Source organism: Magallana gigas, chromosome 3, assembly GCF_963853765.1.
Source record: "Magallana gigas chromosome 3, xbMagGiga1.1, whole genome shotgun sequence".
NCBI lineage: Eukaryota > Metazoa > Mollusca > Bivalvia > Ostreida > Ostreidae > Magallana > Magallana gigas.
In genome coordinates this window covers 43,834,789-43,857,797 of record NC_088855.1, presented here as the reverse complement: position 1 = coordinate 43,857,797, position 23,009 = coordinate 43,834,789, and the positions used below count along the sequence as shown (strand labels likewise).

At 34.8% G+C, this 23,009-nt stretch overlaps 3 protein-coding genes across 7 annotated transcripts in view; 2 read left to right on the top strand and 1 right to left on the bottom strand.

The window, feature by feature from the left end:
* The first annotated feature begins 690 nt into the window (after positions 1 to 690).
* Positions 691 to 6,505, top strand: LOC105337532 (4-hydroxybutyrate coenzyme A transferase). The gene is made up of 7 exons (XM_011442267.4): positions 691 to 896; positions 2,476 to 2,628; positions 3,054 to 3,293; positions 3,602 to 3,790; positions 4,705 to 4,920; positions 5,160 to 5,426; positions 6,068 to 6,505. The coding sequence occupies exons 1-7, from the start codon at positions 737 to 739 to the stop codon at positions 6,250 to 6,252; spliced, it is 1,410 nt and encodes a 469-aa protein (XP_011440569.3). The 5' UTR covers positions 691 to 736; the 3' UTR covers positions 6,253 to 6,505.
* A 2,700-nt stretch (positions 6,506 to 9,205) lies between these two features.
* LOC105337570 (thyrotropin-releasing hormone receptor) lies at positions 9,206 to 11,221 on the top strand. Its single transcript, XM_011442353.3, has one exon. The coding sequence runs from the start codon at positions 9,926 to 9,928 to the stop codon at positions 11,003 to 11,005; it is 1,080 nt and encodes a 359-aa protein (XP_011440655.2). The 5' UTR covers positions 9,206 to 9,925; the 3' UTR covers positions 11,006 to 11,221.
* Positions 11,222 to 15,199: 3,978 nt separating this feature from the next.
* The window catches only part of LOC105333254 (period circadian protein), a 33,204-nt gene continuing 25,394 nt past the window's right edge, over positions 15,200 to 23,009 (bottom strand). For all 5 annotated transcript variants that reach the window (XM_066079942.1, XM_011436153.4, XM_011436151.4 and 2 more), the window contains 5 exons: positions 22,237 to 22,816; positions 21,936 to 22,087; positions 21,082 to 21,234; positions 19,680 to 19,922; positions 15,200 to 17,511 (listed from right to left, as the gene is read on the bottom strand). In XM_066079942.1, coding sequence (XP_065936014.1) covers positions 16,459 to 17,511; positions 19,680 to 19,922; positions 21,082 to 21,234; positions 21,936 to 22,087; positions 22,237 to 22,816 — 2,181 coding nt within the window. In that variant the 3' untranslated portion in view covers positions 15,200 to 16,458. The remainder of the gene's footprint in view (positions 17,512 to 19,679; positions 19,923 to 21,081; positions 21,235 to 21,935; positions 22,088 to 22,236; positions 22,817 to 23,009) is intronic.

Here is a 23,009-nt window from a genome sequence, read left to right as displayed (position 1 = left end):
TTTTTAGATTTGGATATTTTCGCATATTTTTAATAGATCGTTCTTCTTTTAAAGAAGATTAATGCAGTCTATAAATGGCAACGACAATCGAACCCTCTTAATATGGAGTTATCTGATCTTCAAAGGGGATCCAGTCACTCGGACTAGTCGGGTGTGATATGCATAACCAAAACTGACAAGTTGATCAACCAATATACACTTCTTCCAATTTGCTTTTTTCTTCAGCAGTTCACCACATGTAGGCCCCATGGGCTGATCCACCCGACCCTCTGGAAAGTATTTGCGTAGTAAAATAACCAAAACTAGGTCTTGGACCCCCTCCCCTCCAAGTTATATCCATCGGACCCCCCCCCCCCTTCGGGAAAAAAACCCTCTGTGTGTGTGTGTGTGTGTGTGTGGAGCTGTGAGCTATTTTTCTAAGTACTACGTGGCCTACTCTAAATAATTAATTTTTAAAATTATTTATAATAATTATCAAAAATACCTGTAATATTATGTATGTTTAGAGTTGTGCCCTCTCTCTCTCTCTCTCTCTCTCTCTCTCTCTCTCTCTCTCTCTCTCTCTCTCTCTCTCTCTCTCTCTCTGAGTGTATCATTATGAGCTTGCGTTTTACAGTAAAGTAGGAAATATAAAACACACACATCTTATGATCCGCGCCTATAAGTGAAGGACAAGACATTCGGAAGTCCTCTAAAATGTTCCGATTAAAGTGAACCCTTGCAAAGGCTTGCAAATATGAATGTGTTGACTTCTAAAACTGCTGTTGGCTGTCGTCTAGCAAATGCATGTTTTAAAAGAAGTTTTTATTTATATTCCCCTGAACCATTTCATCCCCTTTCTGACAGAGTTCCCGAGTATAAATCAGCAGAGGAGGCGGTACAGGTGATCCAGTCAGGTGAGCCAACGATTCTCAGAAACTGGGGGGCATTTATAACTGACAATGGACATCAAACGAACGGACACATTTCACAGATTTAGTTCTGTTATTATACTGTACAGGTGCACGTTGCTTCTTTCTTATCAAATATTTTATTCCCTTGGAAACTACATGTCATTGTCAAATAAGTTGCATATTAACCAGAATAAATTGTATGCCAACATGAAAAAATTGCATGTAAACATAGCTAATGTGCATGTTGACATGTTGCACTTAATAATTTGAATATCACCATACTAAATAACATGTAAGTTGACATGAATATCTGGCATGTCGACAAAATACAAATTTAAATTACACATTCGCATCAATCAGCAAATAAGTTTTTAAAATTCATATCCTCTTTCTAGCTAGCTGCAGATCGAATTAGCTGAACAAAATATTAAGGGAACAAATCATAGAGCAGTTACATGCAGGTCTAAATTAAAGATTCTTTAGACATTTTACAAATGAATTTTTCTTTTTATAATTCATCAATCTTTGAAAATGAAATGTGTTATAAATTAATTCACATGAAGAAATTTGAAATGGAGAGTTTAGTACATAATCTACCAGTTTACAGGGCTGGTGAGAGTTTTAAAAAGATTTTATGAGGCAATAATAGTAATATCAGTAACTGTAGTAAAATGTGTTTTGAAAAGATTATTATGACATTAAGTAAGTATATTGGCATAGAGTATTTAATGAAACGAGGTTGGTCAGTCATTAAACCAGCACATGCATTAATTTCTGTGTCATAAGTTGCAAGTTGTTTGTTGTAAGCAACTGTACAGCCTATCAACCAGAATTTTCCCATAGAGCAGATTGGGGCTATTTATCTTGAGCTACCTTCATTATTACTTTATATTAGCTAGTTTGTTACTGACTGACTACAGAAATATATAGAGTTGATCAATCTCATAGATGGCAAGGCTTATGGCATGCAGTTTCTGTATTAAATAATGCGAAATAATGAGATGAAAGGCGACGTGTCAGCCAATGACGGCCATATTGCAGAATATTAATTCTCACCAAATGGACATAGAGATATATCAGGCAGTCATGTGCTATGTTTAAACCAATGAAAGTGAGACATTTCAGTCTGAGGGAAAACAAACTTGTATATTGGGAGGTAAATTTGGCAACAATTATTCACATTAAAAAAAAATCACAATCTTAATATAACGTTCCAAGACCTGACCAAATTTTTATAATAAATAACATTTTGTATGCATTTCAACATATTTTTTTGTTATGTTCACATAGTTATGGTACAGGCCTACTTGTATACATATACATGTACATGTAGTTATCTTGCATTTTGACTAAATGATTATTGAAGAGTAACTTACATATATAGGCTGGGGCAGAAATATGCCATTGAGTACTAAAAAACACACCAATAATAATTGTACAAATGCATCTTTTTAAGACTTAAAAAAAAAAATAGACTGATGTCTATATTGCAACCATTCATAGAAAAAAACTTGAGAAATTTAAATTTTTACAAAGTAAGGTGAGATCTATCAGTAGTAATGGAAGCAATTTTCTGTTTCAGACAGTCGAGTGTACATCCATGGAGCTGCAGCCACGCCCGTTAAGCTGATTGAGGCCATGACAGAGCATGGCAAGAAGGCAAAGCTCAGGAATGTGGAAATCATGCACATTCATACAGAGGGGCCAGGGACTTACAATCAGCCAGAATATGAAGGTATACTATGGAGATAAACACTTTAAGTGGTCAGTTTTGGTAAAAAAAAAAAAAATATATTGAAAGAAGATTTATTAACAGGTTGACTTATGAAGATTGGTTAATGTTGTATCCACATTTACTATGAATTTTCCATGAATTAAAGTACAAAATATTAATTACCGTATTGAATTCTGACCCCCCCCCCCCAAAAAAAAACTTCATCTTATTAGGTTAGAATTACTGAAGTTATTACTTATATGCATTTGAAATAAATTTTTAATTAAAAATTGTCGAAACCAAGATGTTTGAAATATAAATGACATTAAAAAAAATTATCTGTAAATGCAACAGGCCCAGCTTGTTTAAAATCAAAACTTTGTGTACTGCACGATTTTTTTATGTTGCTGCAGACTATAGTGGTCAGTTTTCGGTTTGATTTACAGGAATCTTCAGATCAAATTCTCTTTTTCTCGGTGCCAATGCCAGGAAAGCTGTCAATGAAGGCAGAGCGGACACAATCCCAATATTCCTGTGCGAAATTCCCCACCTGTTTCGGCGTAGAATCATTGACATAGATGTGGCTCTGGTAACCGTGGCACCACCAGATAAACATGGCTTCTGTTCACTTGGAACCAGTGTAGACTGCACCAGATCGGCAATTCAGAATGCTAGATATATCATAGGTATATAGCTTTTTCATTAATGCAACATGTGAATATTCAACTTGAATATTTATTCAAGCAAAAGTTTTTAAATTTTCATTACTTGATTAACTAGCCTATTCCAGAAGATAAAATATAATCAACAACTATATAAAGTTGTAATATTCAACATGTTCAATAAAACACATCAGCAGATACATCATTTTATTATATGAATGAATAAAATTAATCTCCAGCTACCTTTCTGAATCAGTATTTGATAATTAATCTGAGATAGATACTAAAATATCATTACTTCATTACTTGAATCTTAATGCCTACTTTAATAGCCATGGTAAATGATCACATGCCAAGGACGTTCGGGGACGGTGTGATTCATGAATCCCACATTGATGCCATGGTTCAAAACAGTGAACCCCTGTCCGAACTCAAGCGAGGGGCATTATCCGAGGAGGAAAAGAAAATCGGAAAACTGATCGCTGATAACCTGGTGGTTGATGGGGCAACATTACAAATGGGTAAGGAACAGTTTTCTGGGGTTTCACAGGTACCAAAAAGGAAAAAAAAATACAGACACACAGATAGTTTTATAACTTTTGTAACTTATTGTTCAGAGTGGCAAATTTCTTCAGAAATTAAGACTAGTGAAGAAAAAAAAAGGTTCTGAGAAAATTTATATTTACCCTACATAAATGAAAAGAAGAAGAGAATTTTCAACACAAGTTGTTGTTGGGGGGGGGGGGGGGCTGTCCCCCCTGAAGCTATGTGCTTGCATAGGCAGTGCCTGCTGTCAAATACTTTTATGTCATGATAAAATAGTTTTTAAATTAGATTGATATGATATTTGTAGTTGGTCAAACATTTCTGAAGAATGATAACAAATAATCTTCAACATCCTGAGAAAGTACAAATTTAAGTAGGCTTATACAAGTCTGTACAAAGCATTTTTAGTCTCTATAGAACAAAAAAAAATTATATTATAATAATAGACAAGAGCTGCTATAGTAATAAGGTAAAACTAGACCAAGAATCGATGCCCATGCACTTTTATTGTCATGCTGCTGCAATAAAACCCAATTTATCACTTTAAACTGAAATATATGATTTCAGAATGAATATCAATTCAAATCAAAAAGTACAGATATGTCATGTTTTATCTTATTCAAAAAGTGCTCTGAGCTCTTACTTAGAGATCTGTAATTACTAAATTTGTGATTACTAGTATTGAATATAATGATAGCAATTGAAGTTTTTGATTAATGAATTTGTTAAAGTTTTTGATAATTTTTTTCTTAATCAAAAGAAAAAAAACCCAATTATTAAATTACTGTGTAATGCATTGTATTTTTCCTTAAAAGTTTAGGAAAATGCTTTCTGTTGTCGTTGAGTTTCTTACTGGGACATTTTTAAAACTGAAATTGCATATTGCCAGGTATTGGAGCCATTCCTGATGCAGTATTGTCACAGCTAGGTCACCACAAGAACCTGGGTGTTCATTCCGAGATGTTTAGTGATGGTGTTGTAGAACTTGTAGAGAAGGGCGTTATCACAAACTCGGAGAAGTCCATCCTGACCGGCAGACTGGTCAGCAGTTTCTCCGTCGGAACCAAGATCCTCTACAACTTCCTGAACAACAACCCCTCTGTTGGTGAGCCAACCGATTATACTTTGGACTTTCTCAACTGTGAATTCTTTTATGTCTTTTTGGCCCTTACTACGATTAAGAATGGAACAATTTTAAAAGTTATCTTATGTATATACAGCTATATATATATATATATATATATATATATATATCTATACATAGATATTTCAGGGATCAAGTTGAACAACTACAATCCTTTAAACTGATTGGTATATCTGATTATCATGACAATAATTTTTCAGAAATGAGAGATGTAGAATTTACCAACAATGTTGCCATTATTTGTCAAAATCCTCGTATGACGGCCATTAACTCGTGCATTGAGGTTGACCTGACTGGACAAGTTTGTGCCGATTCTATAGGAGAGAGGCTGTACTCTGGGTTTGGAGGTCAGATAGATTTCATTAGAGGCGCTGCTGTTGGATTGGATGGGGAGGGAAAGGCCATCATAGCAATGCCTTCAGCAACAAGGAGAGGGGAGAGTAAAATTGTCCCCATATTAAAAAGTGGTAAGTATAATAAGGCCTATAAAAAAAATTGTGTGTTTAGGGTAACACTGATGAAAAAATTAGGTTAGGTAGGTAGGGATTTTTTTTTATTTTATCATATTTTTTTCTGCATAAATCCTAAGAATGTTTGTGTCATATTTAAAAATAGATTTTTTAATAGAAATTATATAAAATTCACAATCGGATAAAAACAGACATCTAAAAATTTTTTGTATGGTAGTACAAGTACTAAATACAGTACATAAACATTAAGATTCATTCGTGTGGTGGCTAACTTTTGTATCATTTCTGAACATACTGACATTGCCAGAATAATCTCTCTTCAAATAATATCACCTCTGACTATTGGTGTTGTAAAAAATAAGATGACCACAAGTTTGTAAACATGTAAAGTACATGTACAAGAACCACGATAGGATTTAGCTTTTCCTTGTTAGCAGGGCTCATTGTGTAGGCAATAGCTAAGATGATGGTTTACCGAATGTTGGCTGAAAAACAGCTGAAATTGTTCTCCGCGTAAAATTGTTGCCCTAACTTAAAAGAGAACGTAGAATGTATAGCATGTCAGTTGGTCAGTGTAAGTTTACGTCTGATTTATATAAACATTCATGAATCACATGATAATTTTGTTCTATATTTAGGATCCGGTGTGGTGACCACCAGGGCACATGTTCACTACATTGTGACGGAGTACGGCATAGCGTACCTGTTTGGTAAGAGTCTACGACAGCGGGCCTACGCTCTCATCAACATCTCTCACCCCAACCACAGGGAGTGGCTCGAGAAGGAGGCGTTCAACAGACTCAAGTGTATGCCCTCACCATGAGAAAGTATTAGCCTGTGTTTCAGATTAAAGCAACAGTTATACATGAGACTAAAATCGTTGTTGAGTTTTGAGGACTTGTTAATAGCCGAAGATATTTAGTGTAAGAATATACTGTAGGTCTTTATTACATTCAGATTTGTGATACAGATATCAGATATCAATGTCACTTATGTTGTTATTTGTTATAAGTTAGAAACTTAAAGACCTATATCCCAGTAAAACTACATATAGGAACCATTACTGGAGCTTTGATCATGTACCGTATTTTTCGGGGCATAGGCCGGTATTTTTTTTCTCCAATGCGCTAGCATCGGCTTATCCCCCGGGATCAGCTAATCGTAGGCTCAAAGTTGAAAAAATTAAACAGTCAAATTTAAAATCCACTGTTTTTAGCAGTTTATCATCAGGGTTGTTTTTTTTCCGTCCGTTTGAACTATTGTTCGATAGTTGCAGATGCATAGATATAACATCTAGCCCGTAAGTATATACGTCTCTGTTGTTGTCCCGTTGATAATTTTTGTAATGACATTGCGAGTAATAAAATGTACAGTACTTTACGAGGTATTTCTTTACAACCCCAATCAAAAGAATTTTTTCCCCCACGTTCACGTATGAACCCTGGAAACTATTAATGCGTAGTAAAAAAAAAAAACGAAACCGGGTAGAATGAAATATGACGGAACTTTTGTGAATTTCTTCATGTCTGCGTTCGTGGAAATCACTGGTCTTGGGTGAAGAATAAATCAATGCTTTGTGTTTTTACAGTTAATTTTCTGTTGGATGAAATAACGGTATTCTGGTGTCGTGTGTATATACAAAGGTGTGAAACCCGTGACTAAAACACAGCCTGGGGGCACGTAGTGTACACCCTTACACCTCACCGCTTTAATTGTGTTTTTAACATTACAACTTCTTTGCATAACAGCAAGTCACTATTTAATTTATTAACGGAAAAGAACACAAATGAAATATTTTATGTGTAGTATTTCGTTTTCTCATTCATGCGATTACGGGGGATAACTCTATTTGAATATGAAACCACGTGTTGAGCTAATGGACGCCATTCCCCGATCTACAAGTAGCCTTTCAAAGTATTACTTGATTAAATGAAATTGAGCAGTAAGGTTTTAATAGAATATAAAAGATTTGGTAAAATATTATACTTAGTTCTATCAGACAGTACCACGGAGGTTTGTGTTGCAATTAAATTTACATTATGTAAAATTACGATACCTAACGATATACACCGACGAATACGGAAGAGACCAAACAGCCACAAAACACAATTATATTTTTTTTAAATGTTTAAAATATATATGTTAAGCAAATTTAATAACTTTAATTACTCTTTTGACTTTCTACATCGATATTCTGAAAGTATATACTTAATACGACAACTTAAATTCCTTCATCATGCAGCGGTCATACTTTCACCATAGTAATCATCGATTAAAAATCGGCCTATCCCCCAATTCGGCTAGTCTATGGATTTTTCCTGAATTTTGTCTGAAAATGAGCAATTCGGCCTATGCCCCACATCGGCATATGCCCCGAAAAATACGGTATTTAGATGGCATTGAAAATCATGTACTAACTGGTGGATTTTTTTTTTTTGAAATCTAAGAAAACACCAAAATTGTCAAAGTAAATAGAATTGTGATTTTTTTCCTTTTGTTTTATGTGCACATATGGTTGTAATAAAGATTTTTAATTTGATTGAGAGGATTACAATACATTAATTTCATAACTAATTGTCATTATATTCACATGTGCACAGCAGCTATAAAAAAAGAAGACATCAAATATACAGATCTGTTGATGATTATACATTTCTAAGCTCTTGAGCGGGTTTTTTTTTTTTTGGAGAAAAAATTTTGTTGTATTTAAAACCTTGAATACTTTTACTCCAGGCTTGCTGACTATGTTGAAGAATTTCCCTGTTGTATCAGATTCCTCATAGAAAAAGATTTTCATTTTCTTGATACACATGTACTGAGTTAAATGTACACACCTTGGCAAGATTTTGTTCACCTGGATTGTTAGTGTGTAGAATTCTCCTCTACATGTAGGTGTTAAAAAATCATAATTATATAGAGATCTTTTATAACTTTTAATTTTTTTTTTCAATATTGAAAACTGGGTAGTGGATTTAGGAACAGATTTTAATTAGATAGATATTGATCGAAATATCTCAGAAAAGCTAAATCCTACCAGGTTAAAAGAGGAAAGTAGTTTTATCAAGAGAAAAGTTTTCTGTTGGACAGTTATATGTGTGTTTCCTTGTTAAATCCGGTAATTGTCTTTTATCAAATGAGATTTGTACAGAGTGTGACATAATCAGTGTGGGCGTTAACCTTCTCTGTTGATTTTACAATTACTTGAATATTTGATGTACCGGTACTGTTTTTGACAATACGGCATGAAGAAATATTACCTCATTTTTATAGTCTTTAAAAGTGATATGTTTTTAAAATCTTTATATTTGGCTTAAAAGCATATTTTAATATATGTATGATATCTCAAACTAATGGCATGAATATCCAATATATCATGGCTATTGCTTTTTTCCTCCCTGAATTTTATTTTGTTTTCATGTACACATTGCCAATATTTACAATTTTTAATAGCATGAAGAAATTATGTATATACTGCGCTGAGTAAATGTTGAATAAATTTTAAAATAATGTATTTGCCTTCTAAAAAACCCTGTCCCAGGTTCTCCTACCTTCATTTTTCGGCTTTCCTGAGAATTGTAATTTTTTCTGCAAACATTTCTTGATTGTAGTCAGAGAGAAAATATAAAGAGGGAGGTTCCGGTTTCAGTAGAATATTTTTTTTTTGGAGGGGGGGGGGTCTAATGCGAAAATAGCTTCAGTTGGAATTGCAGTTATATAATTAAACCGTATATATATGCCATTCTCTTGGGGATCAGAAGTTTTAAAAAGGCACAAAGAGAATCTGCAGACGTGAATTAATCCAACCTGTACATTTTGAAGTTGTTTGGAATGTGGAGGATGGGTGGGATTCTAATTTGATACAAAGAAAAATATTCACGTAAAATTGAACAGAAATCGCACTAGTTTAAAAGAATTTCTTTTCAAACATTATTTCTAAAATTTCATTTACAAGTGTCATTGAAACAAGCATTGTATTTCGGAAAAAAAAGGATTAAGTTATTGATATTAATTTTGGTTACAAAACAGCATAGGTTTTACCAGCAACGTTTCAAAAGCATATGTTTTGATAGATCGAAGTTACACATAGAAGACAAATTGTAAAGCTCTACATCGACGGGAAATCCTTAGACAACCAAAACATCCTGTGATGGACTTTTAAATGTCTCCAATGACGACATAATTGCAAGCCGCGGACAATGACTTCGGCGGATGGTCATGTCAGTTTAATGTATTTAACGCCCCAAATTAACTGAGACACCCAAAGGAAGCCATAAACAAGATGACCAGAACGGCTGTATCACTGCGGACCAATGAATCTTCGCGGGATTTTGTGTTTTTGCACCAAATCCACTATTTTTCAGGATTTCCAAGACCAAACTCGTCTCATGATGTGGAAAGGGATAATTTTTCTTGTGTTAGAATCTCTCTCGAATGAAGACAGATTTTAGCTTCCTACGTTTGCTTTGCAAATTTCAGGAATTCCTATAACATTGGTTATGTCTGAGCTGACAGAAAAGTCTATTCTCTGCCGCATCACGGATGGACTGGACCTTTATTTCCCGCCTTTCCTGATTGTGTCGGGTGTCGTCTGCAACGTGTTGGTTGTGCTGGTGATGAGGAGCGCCTACTTCCGTTCACTATCTACGTCTTTCTACATGATGGCCAATGCAGTCGTGGACACCTTCAGTTTGATCAGTCTTCTCACGGTCGACTGGTTGAATGTAAACTACCCTTCAACTATTTACAGGGGCCCCGACTCCCACTACATGTGTAAATTCTTCCATTTCTTTGGCTGGGTGAGCAGTGATGTTGGAGTTCTATTAACAATGGCGATGACGCTCGAAAGAGGTCTCGCTATAACCTTTCCTTTGCAATCTTCATCCTGGTGCACGACGAAGCGAGCGAAGCGCGTCACCGTTCTGGTCTTCATCTTTGCTTCTATCAAAGACGTCAACTTTTTGTTCACGTCCGATACCTATGCCCTATACGAGTCCGATCGCCTGTGTTACGTGTACCTCGATTCAGCAAATCTAGAAATATTCTGGAAATTTGTTTGGCCATGGATTCACAATGTTTTTCTGATTGTATCATTCGTCGCAATTATCATCAGCAACATCATCATCATTCGCCATATCAAGATGTCGGACAAGATCAGAAAGGCTCAGCACCAATTATCCGCCTCCTCCGCGACAGACTGCGTGACTAAGGCTGCCAGACTCAGACAAGGTTCCCGTAAGAGACAGGTGGCCACCATGCTTTTAGTGGATTCTTTTACCGTCATCGTGTGCACGCTTCCATTTTCAATTTTCACGACCATAGATTCGAACGTCGTTATTTTGGACGGGTCAAGTGTTGAACGGGATTGGAAGCGGTTCATATCCTCCATGTCATTTTACTTACTGTACGTCAACAGGTGTGTGAATTTCTACCTGTATAGTTGGAGTGGTACACGGTTCCGTGAGGCCTTGTTGGTTGTGATTGGTTGTAAGAAGAATGAACAGAAAACACCGAGAGTCGCCACCATTAGCTACGCTAAAGTAAATAGTGTGCACACGTGTTATTCCATTGCAGAGTGAAATACCTATATAGATGTTGAGATCGAGTCTAAATTGCAATCAAGACTAGTTAAATCAAAGTTATAAAGATAAAGAATATATACAGTATTTGATAATACAAGACTTAGTCTTGTATGTGACACACTCATTTATTTGAAAACGAACTCCTTTGTATCTTTACCCTTTTTCTTGTTTTGTTTTCCTGTTCAATATAAATGTCTTTCTGTATTTCAGTTTTATCTTCATGATCGCATTCGTATCAAACAGTACTATTACTTTATATATAAAGAATTTTTTTTACCATTTTGGTATTAAAAAATTTTTTCAGTGAATATGAAGTTTATGAACAACAATTGCTCTACATATAGAGCGTAGTAAGTCACCAAAGCAGGGGCAGTTCGTCATAATGTCAGGAGGTTTTTATCCCCTTCAGGATCAAAATACATGCGTTTTCATCCTTACTTAAGACTGGCTACGTTTCTTAACTTGGGGGTCTTCTGAATAATTTTTTTTCTTTTTTGAATTCTATCTTTAGTTTTATTTTCAAACTTTTTTCATGAATATTGATGAAAGTTTTGAACGCAGCTGATGGTTGTAAAGAAAAAAAGCAAGCACATTATCAAGTAGCAGAGGCGTAGCTCTTTAAAGGTTCGGGAAGTGCCCACACAAATCATTTACTAAATCTCGATTGACTAGACAAAACGTGGAGGAGTCATTTGACTTTCACGTTCAATTTTCTACTGCAGATAAAAGAAAACGCGTCTCTCCTTAAAAAAAAGACTCAAAACGCATTTCAAATAACTTCACAATAAATCTATTGGATATGATAGCTATAAACCTCGACTAGTCCAGATTCCGGACAAAATAATATTGTTTCAAACATTACTTTTGAAATGCCATTGAAAATATATATTGCTGCTTTTATTTCATTTCAGACCAAACGCGGTGAAATGAAACGGATTCCTGAAAATATCAATAATAACCCAATTTTACACAAAACTTCTATGTTGTCTCTCGTACTTTATGGTCATATATCTTACTTGAATCGTCTAAGGGACGGGTGGGGGTTTGTAGTATACCTACATGTACTTCAATTTTACTGTTATTTCGGTTATTTCACTTCATTTATTTTCCATGGTCCCCCTCCCCCCAAATAAAATTTACTTGTTTAATTCTGTGAATTTAAGAGAAATGTTTGCTTTGAGAAGAAGTGTCCTGATCCTACGTGCCTGGGCCATACGCATAAACAGTATACCAGCTGCAGCCACACCCTGAATGGATATATGCAAACTACGTATAATGTAAGCCACTTGCTATTTTACAGTGCACACATCTTCCCAAGGGTATCTATCCGTGCCTCTCCTTCTTTAAAAACCGAAAACCCTTGGCTAGCGAAGATAAAGCATACATTACTTACGCTGATATACAATTAGTATATAAAACCGATCGAATCTATGCATCGAGTTAATTAAACAAAGAAGATGGGGGAATAAGATGGCGCAACTGCCCATTTGGTTTAGTCGTAAAATTCAATTTCAAATTTAACATTTTTTTCAATTAAATATAATTATTTGAAATGTTATAACACAAGTTTACAAAAAGGGTAAATTTTTTACTATATTCACTTTGAAATATTTCAAAAAACGATAAGAAAAAAAAATAAATCCTTACGTTTTGGTTGTATCGAACCCACAACCTAAAAACCCAAGTTCTATAAATTTACCTTATATCTGGTGCTCTAACCACTGAGCTATTTCATTCACAACAAAGTGCGTTGTTTAAATACTATATGAGACAATGGCCACGAATTTACGGACTTGTGTTATTTTACTAAAACGTTCAATTGTTTGGCTACAAAATTACATTTTAAAAGTATAGTGGGTCATCTCTCCACATGTTTGTTGATGGAAATTGGTTTAAATTACATTAAACCGCATTTAGACTATGACAAAAATATCGAGCCCAGACCCACTCTATAAAAGAAAACGCATTGAAGTTATAAAAGTGACACTATTTGGAGGTTTTGACACGCATACGCCAGTTTAAATTAACCTATTACATGTATTTAAAACATTTAAGGGTTACAAACCGATGTTACGTTAAATATACACTGTTTTTAATTATTATTGAAAAAATTATCAGATTTAGTGATATTTTAATTTTGCGGTATCTAACCATTCCTCATATGGGCATTTTACACGCCTTGTTCACCCATCTTCTTTTTGCAATAATTTACACTCGCCCAGTCAATTCAAAATTTACAACATAACAGCAGTGTAATACTCGAATACTTCCGCAGAAATGTCGACTAAGAAACAGCATTTCTTTTATAGGGAAGTCAAGATTTGATAGTTTTTGTTTTACTTTTAAAGTCAGACTGGCCCGATATATCAATTCAAAATAGTTTTTATGAAATTACTAGAGAGGCCTTCCTATTTTGTAGTACAAACCGGGTTTTCTTTCGTGTGAACAGTATCCATAATCCATTTGTCAATCCTGAATTGATGAACACTACCTACATATCCACAAAAATGGGGCAATCTATATACAACATTTTGCCCAAAAAATGACCAAGTCCAACAGTTGTCATTTTCTCTCTCATAAATTATCAAAATCTAAGTAACATGCACTCCTCTGTTATACGCACAACTGATCTGCAAAACCACAATCTCCTTTTCTTGAAAACAGTACGAGGAGTAATCCGTACAATAGGGGTACCCTATATGCAATATTTATGGAAAAAATGAAGTTCGACAGCTTGTATTTTTTATCATAATCAAAAATCAAAATCAAGGTAATATGCATATTTCTGATACATTTGCAATTTATCCGCAAATCAACAACTTTATATCTTGAAAACTATAGGAGGAGTTATCCGTATAATAATGGTACCCTTTTGGCAGATTTTACCTTTGGAAAGGCCGGTTAAAAAATATTTTGTAACATTTTTCAGAATATTAACTTTGGACAATTTATTTCTTCCTTTTTTCCCGTACCAAGTCGCATTAAAAAGATCAGGAAATTCGTATAAATTATATACACAAACCAAAGAACATACGTAAAATTATAGACACCAGACGGTCACCGCTCAAACAGATGCCTATACATTTTAGCTTGAAGTTTTCTGAAACCTCTCCCTAACCTAAAATTTCTCCCATTGTATGTGTATGCAAGTGTAATAACACTCCGATTCCTCACTCTTTGCACCGGTTAGTACAAATTTCAACATATTTAATATCAGCTTTCTGTATAGCAACAAATTAGGAGTCTCCTTGGAATAATTTCTTTTCTAAATATTGATTGATCCCCAACCTTCCTCCAGATTATCTCTCCGACACCAATCATCACTAACGGCTCTTATATAAAACTGACATCAAAGGTTTTTTCTTTCATTTCAAAATTTTATTCATTCCACTGTTTTTATTTTAAAATAAACAACATTAAAAAAACAACAGGAATGAATTGTTCACAAACAGCATATAAAACAGTGTTACAAAAGATAACGTGTCTACATTGTCCTTGTTCATTAAGGATCATTGAGAAAACAAAGAACCCGCTGTCACTGACCAGCAGCTTCAATCAGCATCACCTAAACTATTGACAAGATAGCAGAGTCCTGTACATTAATACAATGTATATACATGGACATCTGTGTCTTTGGTGACTCACTGCCTTCCAATTACTTTCATACCTTCACACTCACTGCAAGGTATCAAATGGAAAGGGCCGATTTATTTTAGTAAATTTTAACTATTTACAAATAATTTTACAACTTAAGGCCTTCAAACTGATATAAAACATCATTTTGAAAAATACTAAAACAAAGAAAACCCATGGTCCCGAGGTGGCCATGAAAATTGAGATCAATGTCATGAATATATAGGCCTACAACATTATTCACAATGTGACATGTTAGCTCCCTTACAGCTATACTAAGCTATAAAAAAAAATAGAAACGTACACACTGGTGAACGCATATATTGCACCTTTAACCTTGTGTTGCTTGGACACTGTTTCATCCTAGAATAGAAGACCCATTTGTACCTAAAACTTGATTGATGTCATATATTTATGGCCATTTGATGACTAATGTCTGATGCTTCGGAACTCCAACTGTAAAAGTCATGCAAAATTTAGACAGAGGTTTTTTTTTGTTTGAGTTAAAAATCAGTCATTCCATCTATATCTTGAAAGGCAAATGGCTTTTTGGACATATATATAGATCTACATTGTGATTTTCCAACCACAAAATAATTTTGCTCCATGTGATGTTGAAGGAGGCAAATTGCTGTATTTCAAAAAAGTAAAGAGTTTTTTACAATTTACGGTAGCTATAATAACAATCTAATGCACATTTTGACAAATCAATGTTGCATTGAGAGGCTCTTTGCTTTGTGCTGGTTCCTCTATTCATAATCTTACGGCTCTGACACAAGGATCTGGATACTAGAATCAGATCTTTTCAATACTGTACCCTGTTTGTATCACTTTGCTTTAAGTGTATGGTAAATGTCATTTCTTAAGGATTTCTTTTCTTATATTGACACATATCAAAATAAAATCAGTCACATACGAGTTGACACCAAACCAAAAAACATGTACCAGAAACATAAGTGGTTAGAAGGTAATGAACACACGAGCCTTTAGCATTCAGTTACCTGAAACAAGTTAAGGTGGTATGGGACACCTCCATGTTGTGACATACTTCCTATCAAAATAAACAATAACATCAAGTTTAATTTTATAAATTGTTTCTTTCCAAAAATTGTTACCTAATAGTAAAGCCAATGGGTTAGATCGTAAATAACGAATCCATATCACGAGTTCCAAATCCCGCAGGGGCTTTTACAATTTTGGTTCAGCATGATTTTTACCTTTTCAAATATTTATACAACACATTGTTGGTCAAATATTGTAAACTTTGAAAATTGTAAACTGGTGACATTCGTTTATTCACATTAATATTAACAGGTGTCCCATTCCACCTTGAATATATTTACATCGTTTTGATAACATCTACCAAGTTTAAAGTCCCCTTTTAAAATTCTGTTTAAAAAGAACTACTTTTAAAAATTCCTTCTTTCATAAATTTTGAGGGGGGGATTCCTATTAGTACTACAAATAACAGTCCACTAAAAAAAGAATCCATGCCTTCTTGTGAAAAACAATAATCCAAAATAAACCTTGATGGTAGCTTTTGGTGGTTAACAATTGATTTTTTATATACTCCTTTAGAAACAGTGATAAACTTCCACAGAAAACCAAAGAAAATTCTGTTAATAAAATGTTTACAGCACTAATGGGAAAATCTCATACATTCAAAATACATTTTGCAACAGTAGACTCATAAATCAAGGTCACCTCAATAGTAATTGCTGATAAGCCAATGAATTTTCGTTTCACGAACAACATATAAAAGTGATAATCAAAGGAAGAATACATCCAATCAGGTTCAATACATGTAATTCAACACTTTAATCCACTTTCTCTAGTCGGTGAGAAACATCCTCAACATCTGGTGATTCTTCTCTTGCAAACGGGACAATATCTTCACCCAACATAGTCACAAACATGCCATCAAACACATCCTCAGTCAGAAAGTGTTCTGATTTAGGTTTAGAATGTGATGCTGATTTCTTCAATAAGCCACGATTTCCTTCAGTTTCTTTAGTTCCACTGTCAATCTTTTCTTCCAATTTCTTAGATAAGTTCAACTCTTCCAGCATGTAGCCCATTTGTGTTTTCACAAGATCTGGTTGCAAAACATCCTTCAAACTTCGCATGTCATCATCTAGATGTCTTTTACAGTCTTTTGACTTGACTGTGTACTCCATTTCTACAACAGGAGTCATTTCACAATTCCTACACCAAAATGGAGTCTTGCCATGATCCACAAAGGAAATAGGGGGAATGACAAAATACAAATGATAGTTGTCCTTCTTTGTGCTATTGCTCACATCCACATCAGATTCAGAAGAGTCCTTGCTCTCATCAACAGAATCCTTTGAGGACATGGCATCCGACTCCTTCAGAGAACTTCCAGCCTCACCACTGCTCCTCTCATCACTAGGCGTCAAGTCACTCGATGATTTAGAACAATTGGATTCAATGTCCATGGATAGAGTGTCTAAAGGTCCTTGATTATCCATGGCTTCCTGTGTCTCTAACTGAGATTGAGTTTCCAGAGAAGGTTGATTTTCTATCGATGTCCGACAGTCCATCCTATTCTCCTGCTCTTGAGAACCTTCACATCGAGGCTCCTCTTCAGGGCCCAGTGAGATATCTATACCATCTCCAGTAGAATCCTCCAGTTTTTCTGAGGATTTTGTGCTACTGGGATTTCTGTCATCGGACGGTGAACAGTGGGGCTGTGCCTGCTGGGCGTAGCACCCTATGCCAGAACTGTGATTCTCACACTGAGAGAGAGCCTCGTGAATGTCTTGCAGGGCAATAAACCTGCTATCACAATCTGATGCTTGATCCTCCTCCTCATCATCCAAATAGAAAAGATAGTCATTCTCTTCATCCTGTTTAAAACAAGAAAGTTATGTCAATGATTATCATAAAACCTAGTTTAGTTTTGGTGAAGACAAAAACAGGTCTACCATAGTTGTTATTGTAACTGTTAAAATATACATTCATATGCATTTATTAGTTAAAATATACATTCATATGCATTTATTGATTACTTATGTTTCTTTATTTGATCTGTTCAGTTTATTATGGGGCAGGTATATATGTACCTGTTATTGGGCACCAAAGAAATAACATCAAGTGTGAAAAATACACAAAAACAAGGTCTGTTTCTCGTTTATATATTTTTATCTATTTATAGTGTTGTAAAATCGAACAAATTTTATCATCGATAATCAAATTGAATCGGCAGCTCACAATCGATTATAAAATAAATTATGGAAACTATCAAATTTCAACAAAGATTAATTTTTTTTCATCCTTTCAATGAGTGAAAGATACCAGCATCAAAGAAAAGGCCTTTTCTTTATTTATAATTCATATATCAATAGTTTTTTATTAACTTATCTTCAAATGAATGAAATATTATACTTAGGGACATACCTAGGGCCAAATTTTAATTTAAATTGGATTAGAAGCAAATCAATAAAAATAAAACAACTTATAAAGAAGAAGGTACAGTTTCTTTTAATATTTGCCCTAAAATTCAAAATGTATTTAAATCTCATGAAAATACACATATACCGGTACTATCTTGAACATGTGTGTATATGAAATGCTAAGTTATACACTTGTATCTTGTTTCAAAAAAAAATTTCAACATTTTGTCCCATTTCTAAGATTTAGTCAAAAATGGTGAAAAATGGCACATTTTCTCATAGTTTTTTGAAGAGGAAAATGTGTCCGCAGCTGTCGCCCACAACAAAATTAATATATTTTATGTGTTTTAACATGATAAGAGTTATAATGTGAGTTTCATTGTGGGCGATGTCTGCAGACATAGTTTTCTATTCAAAAAACTACCGAGAAATTGGTGTCTTCTGCTCAGTTTTATGAAAATTACGGGAAAATGCACTGTTTGTGACATCACAATTACCCTTGTGAAAGTCTTATCAGGTAACTATTTATAGATCCATAGTTTATGGGTATTTTTGTGTAAATAAATGTTACATTTCCATTTTTGGTGATATTTTTTAAGATCACTCAAAAAAGGCAAAATATGACTGAAACTGTACCTAGTTCTTTGAAGAAAAAAACTTATCCAATTTGTTAAATTTAATTGATCTGATACATTCATACATTTTATACATTAAATGTCTTGCAATTCTGTTAGTTAAATGACAAATTAACCCAGTCCATGTACTGCTGTGTATTTTGGAGGTATTAGTGCAACCCTTTGACCCAGTTACAATCGTTATGTAGCGGATCTGTTCAATTTTGAAGACAACTGTAAACAAACGGTTTTATGATTATTTTAGCAATAATTTGGCAGTATTATTAACTAATTACAAGTTTCAAACTATAATTGTAATATCAGCATGAAAAGTACTAAACATCGGTTGCAATTTTCAATGCACACTATCACCCGTTTTTATTACCCATGAACTTCAAGATGAGACAGCCGCAAGTTCCTAATAACAAAAGGGGTTAACTGAGCTTGTGAAAACGTCTTATGAATTTGATAATTATCATTTTATTCCCTTTGGGTTTAATTAACACGATCATAAACTCAGCATAGATGCCGACTTCAACTTCTCTTTCGGAGGAAATTCCGGCGAAGTTACCGATAACAAAGCAAGTCGCCCCCTAGGTTAGTCACTGTATAATAATACTTTTAGCGACTATCGATGATAAAAACTTACTATCTATTGTCGCCGACTTGCTGCCTTCAGCGACGATTTTTCGATAGTCAGTGACTATCGTAACAACACTATCTATTTATATGCCAAACTGTTCATTGGTTGAATTTTTCTGTTTTAAACTGTTGAAGACTTTAAATAAAGCAATAAAACTGGAAGGGTCTTTTTATTTTGTTCACACAAGATTGAAGGCAGCTTTTGACAATTGCAAAATTTTATTATATTTAGATGAAGCAGGCATGGATAGATTTTAATGTGAATTAACTAAATTGTGTATAGATGCAATACATATTGCCCTTTCTGATCTCAAACCAATGAATCTTTTATTTGAATTTTTAAAAGAACAACAAACAAGTGCTCACCACAACAGGTGCCCCCTGATTCAGGTCTATCTCACTCTGTAAATCCATCATCTGTTGAAGGAGAGTATTCGATGGCTTGGATTTGGCAATGAAAGCTTCGTCAGACTTCAGCACCCTGTTCTTCTTCCTCTTTGGAAGCTGGTAATTCATGGCAAGTTTCTTTGTCCAACATATGGTCTCCAGCCATGGTGGCTCTGTTTGCCGTTTATTACTTCTGGTAACTTTATTACTCTTGGTCTCCAACTGTAATACAAGGACTCATAAGCCACCAGGAAATGTGCAAATAATGGTCTTAATCAATAACTGGATTACCTCATTCTCAGATAATTTAATTGTTAAAAAAAGTATATTTATAAACATTTTTTTTTTCTTTCTGGTAGTTTATAAAGCAAGAATGCCTTTATAATGATCTTTAAAAAATATGTGTTTTTGATAGGACATCACCATATCATTTACCTAATGTTTCATGTATAGCACACATTGGGTATAGTACGCACCCCTAAAGTTGACAAAAAAACAGAAAAAAAGCAGGTCCTATGATACAAAATCAACAGTCGCCATTTCCCCCAAAACTATTGATGTTTCATGATAATTTTATAATCAATGCGCAATTTCTTTAATTTTGTGATCGTAACATAGCACTGACAATGTAAATCGACAACCGCCATTTTTCCAAATAACTATTGATGTTTAATGATTATTTTGTAACTCAAGCGTAATTACTGTAATTTCGTGATCGGAACATGGCCCAAGCAATATTAGAGTCAAAGTTCTTACAATTTTATTTAAAAAGGACGGCATGATTTACATGGTCATGGTATATCGTCATTATCAAGTTGTACAAATGATCGATGTATTTTTAGCAGTGTCTATGTAAAGCAATAACGTTTAACTGCATAACTGGACACGAAGTAATCAAGTTTAATAAAATCAGAATAATTGCTTATCTACATGCACTTGAAAACACCCTGTGAAGTCCGACACAAGACAGGTGCATGCTTCTGACCCCGTAAATTGTTAAACATTGACCACATGCCCAGTCAACAGGTGGCTGCTTACGTAATAGCGAATACACTGGTGATATTTAAACTTGTTTGATGCAAGAAATAGGGTAGAGAGAGGATAAATATTTCAATACATGGAAATAAAACTAAGGATAGGGTATTCCTGATTCAGTTAATTTAGTATACACTCATACAACTTGAATAACACGCAATATTGGCAGTCAGGTCTCCCGTGGTAACAAATATCACAGCTTGAAAAAATGAGGTAAAATTTTAGTCCTATGTACAATACGCACTCCCCACTTAAAAAAAGTGTGTGTTATACACACGACATAATGGTACATTATATTTCACCTGTGAGTCTTACTAGAAGGAACTACCAGTACATAAATCCTTACCTCTTGTCCTGAGCTATTCTGGTCATCCGAGTCTAGCAGATAAAGGTAGGAGGAGCCACTGTCTGTGTGGGAGATGGACATGTCCGAGGAGGAAGAAAATGTGGTGCTGATGGTGGGCAGCTGGAACGGCCCCTGACAACGACCCTGCAGTACCTACAGAAACACAACCAAAAGCCTCATTACACACCCATCTCACTTGCTGATTATATTGCCAATCTCCACATTTCTCCCTTCATCAGTTTCCAATTATGAAAGTCTTCTTTAATTTTCATATTACCATTATATATTGATGCTTATAAAAATGTGATTTATTTTTTTTACTTATTTGCACTCACTGGCAGTATATGACATCAGAAGTGATGCTATTTTTATAATCCAATCAAAATAAGTAAAAAAGTTGCATTTTCCTTTTTTTTGAATGGGATATATAAAGCAATGCTTTGAACAAGAGCAAACTTTTTGTCACTTATGTCTTCGATAGATACATCTTTGAGAAAATTTTTTTGTTTGTGTAAGCAATTGCTCAATGTTTTTTGAAAGGAAAACTGCTTGAAAATAAGTAGTTTCATGCTAAAAATGTGAAAATAGCATGAAAAGGATAACTTTTTGAGGTCATATTTAAGATTTTTGGGCATTTGGATTAAAATGAAAGTAAAGAGAAAAAAATACACACATGTATATCTGTACAAAGAAAGCAAAAATTTCAGTAAATTGATAATTTTCATTTTAGGGGGCCAAAGTCCTTTCATTTTCAAAACAGCTCTTTGCACAATTACTTTTTAACTTTTCATGACAGGAATTTGAAAGGAGTGATTGTTCGGATAAATAAATGAATCCTCCCCCACCCCAGTTACCTTTAGATTGTGTCTAGAAGCGCCACTCATTGTTGTACCAGTCGTATTGGCTGTTGGGGGTATAGTACTGGTCACATTGAGACTCAAGGTGGCTGGAATACCATTGGGGTCATGATAAAATCCTCCCATCACTTGCGGATAGAATGAGGCCCCTACAGAAAAAAATTAACAATTTCTATTTTTTGCAGCATATTAAATGCATTACAGTGATGATAAAGAACCAGAAGTATCATTGTTATCATTTTAAAATTTAAAAAAATCCTGGAGTAAAGTGCATCAAAATGAAAATCTTTGCAGTTACCTGATGCTGTCTGAGGGTAGTATGGCCAAATCACATTGCTCTGTATTGGAGTCGCTCTACTTTCTACATTACTCTGTGACAGTTTGGTAGAAGAAACAGGAAGCCCAGACTGAGACACAATCTGTTGACCTCCATTCACATTCCCACCTCTAGGGGCATTACCTTGCCTGTACTGAACCGGGTACCCTATATTTGGCAAGGGAAATGGTGGGATCAAAATATTGCTGTCATTTCTCGAGGCCTTGGTCGGCCTGTAGAAGCCCTTTTCATGGTCGGGAGAATGACTTCTCTTCCTCTCTTGAAGCATGCCCCCTTCCTTTGATTTGAGGATGATAGGAGTTCTATCCTGCTTGGCATGAGCTACAAACAGGTCCTCCTGTTGTTTGGTGTGTCGTAACAATGCGTCCTGCGTCAGGGTTAACAGGCGGATCGTGTCCATATTCTCCAAAGAGGGTGGGGGTAACATGGAGGTGGGTGCAACAGCCCCAGGGGAGGTGGATATTTCCTCTGTGTTATCCTCTATTTGGTGTGCGGGACTACCAGCAATGTCCTCCCTCTGTTCTTGCTCTGACAGTAGTACCTTTAATAAACATCAAAGTACTGAAGTACTGACGGGAGTTGATTTTATCAATTATCATTTATTCAAAATCAATGATATGTGATTTTGCAAGGCAAATACTATCAGTAATCGAAATATTTCTGAGAAATTGTATGGATCCAGGCAAGTTCGAACTCTTGTCTTGTTCATCCAAACGCTCGGCTGTCTCTGTTTA

What these genes read in the sequence shown, in the direction of transcription:
- LOC105337532 (XM_011442267.4), top strand. Translation starts at nt 737, where the DNA reads ATGAATGTGTTGACTTCTAAAACTGCTGTTGGCTGTCGTCTAGCAAAT. An exon ending in GAATGCTAGATATATCATAG is followed by an intron (nt 3,294 to 3,601) that starts GTATATAGCTTT and finishes CTACTTTAATAG; the next exon opens with CCATGGTAAATGATCACATG. An exon ending in GAACAACAACCCCTCTGTTG is followed by an intron (nt 4,921 to 5,159) that starts GTGAGCCAACCG and finishes ATAATTTTTCAG; the next exon opens with AAATGAGAGATGTAGAATTT.
- LOC105337570 (XM_011442353.3), top strand. Translation starts at nt 9,926, where the DNA reads ATGTCTGAGCTGACAGAAAAGTCTATTCTCTGCCGCATCACGGATGGA.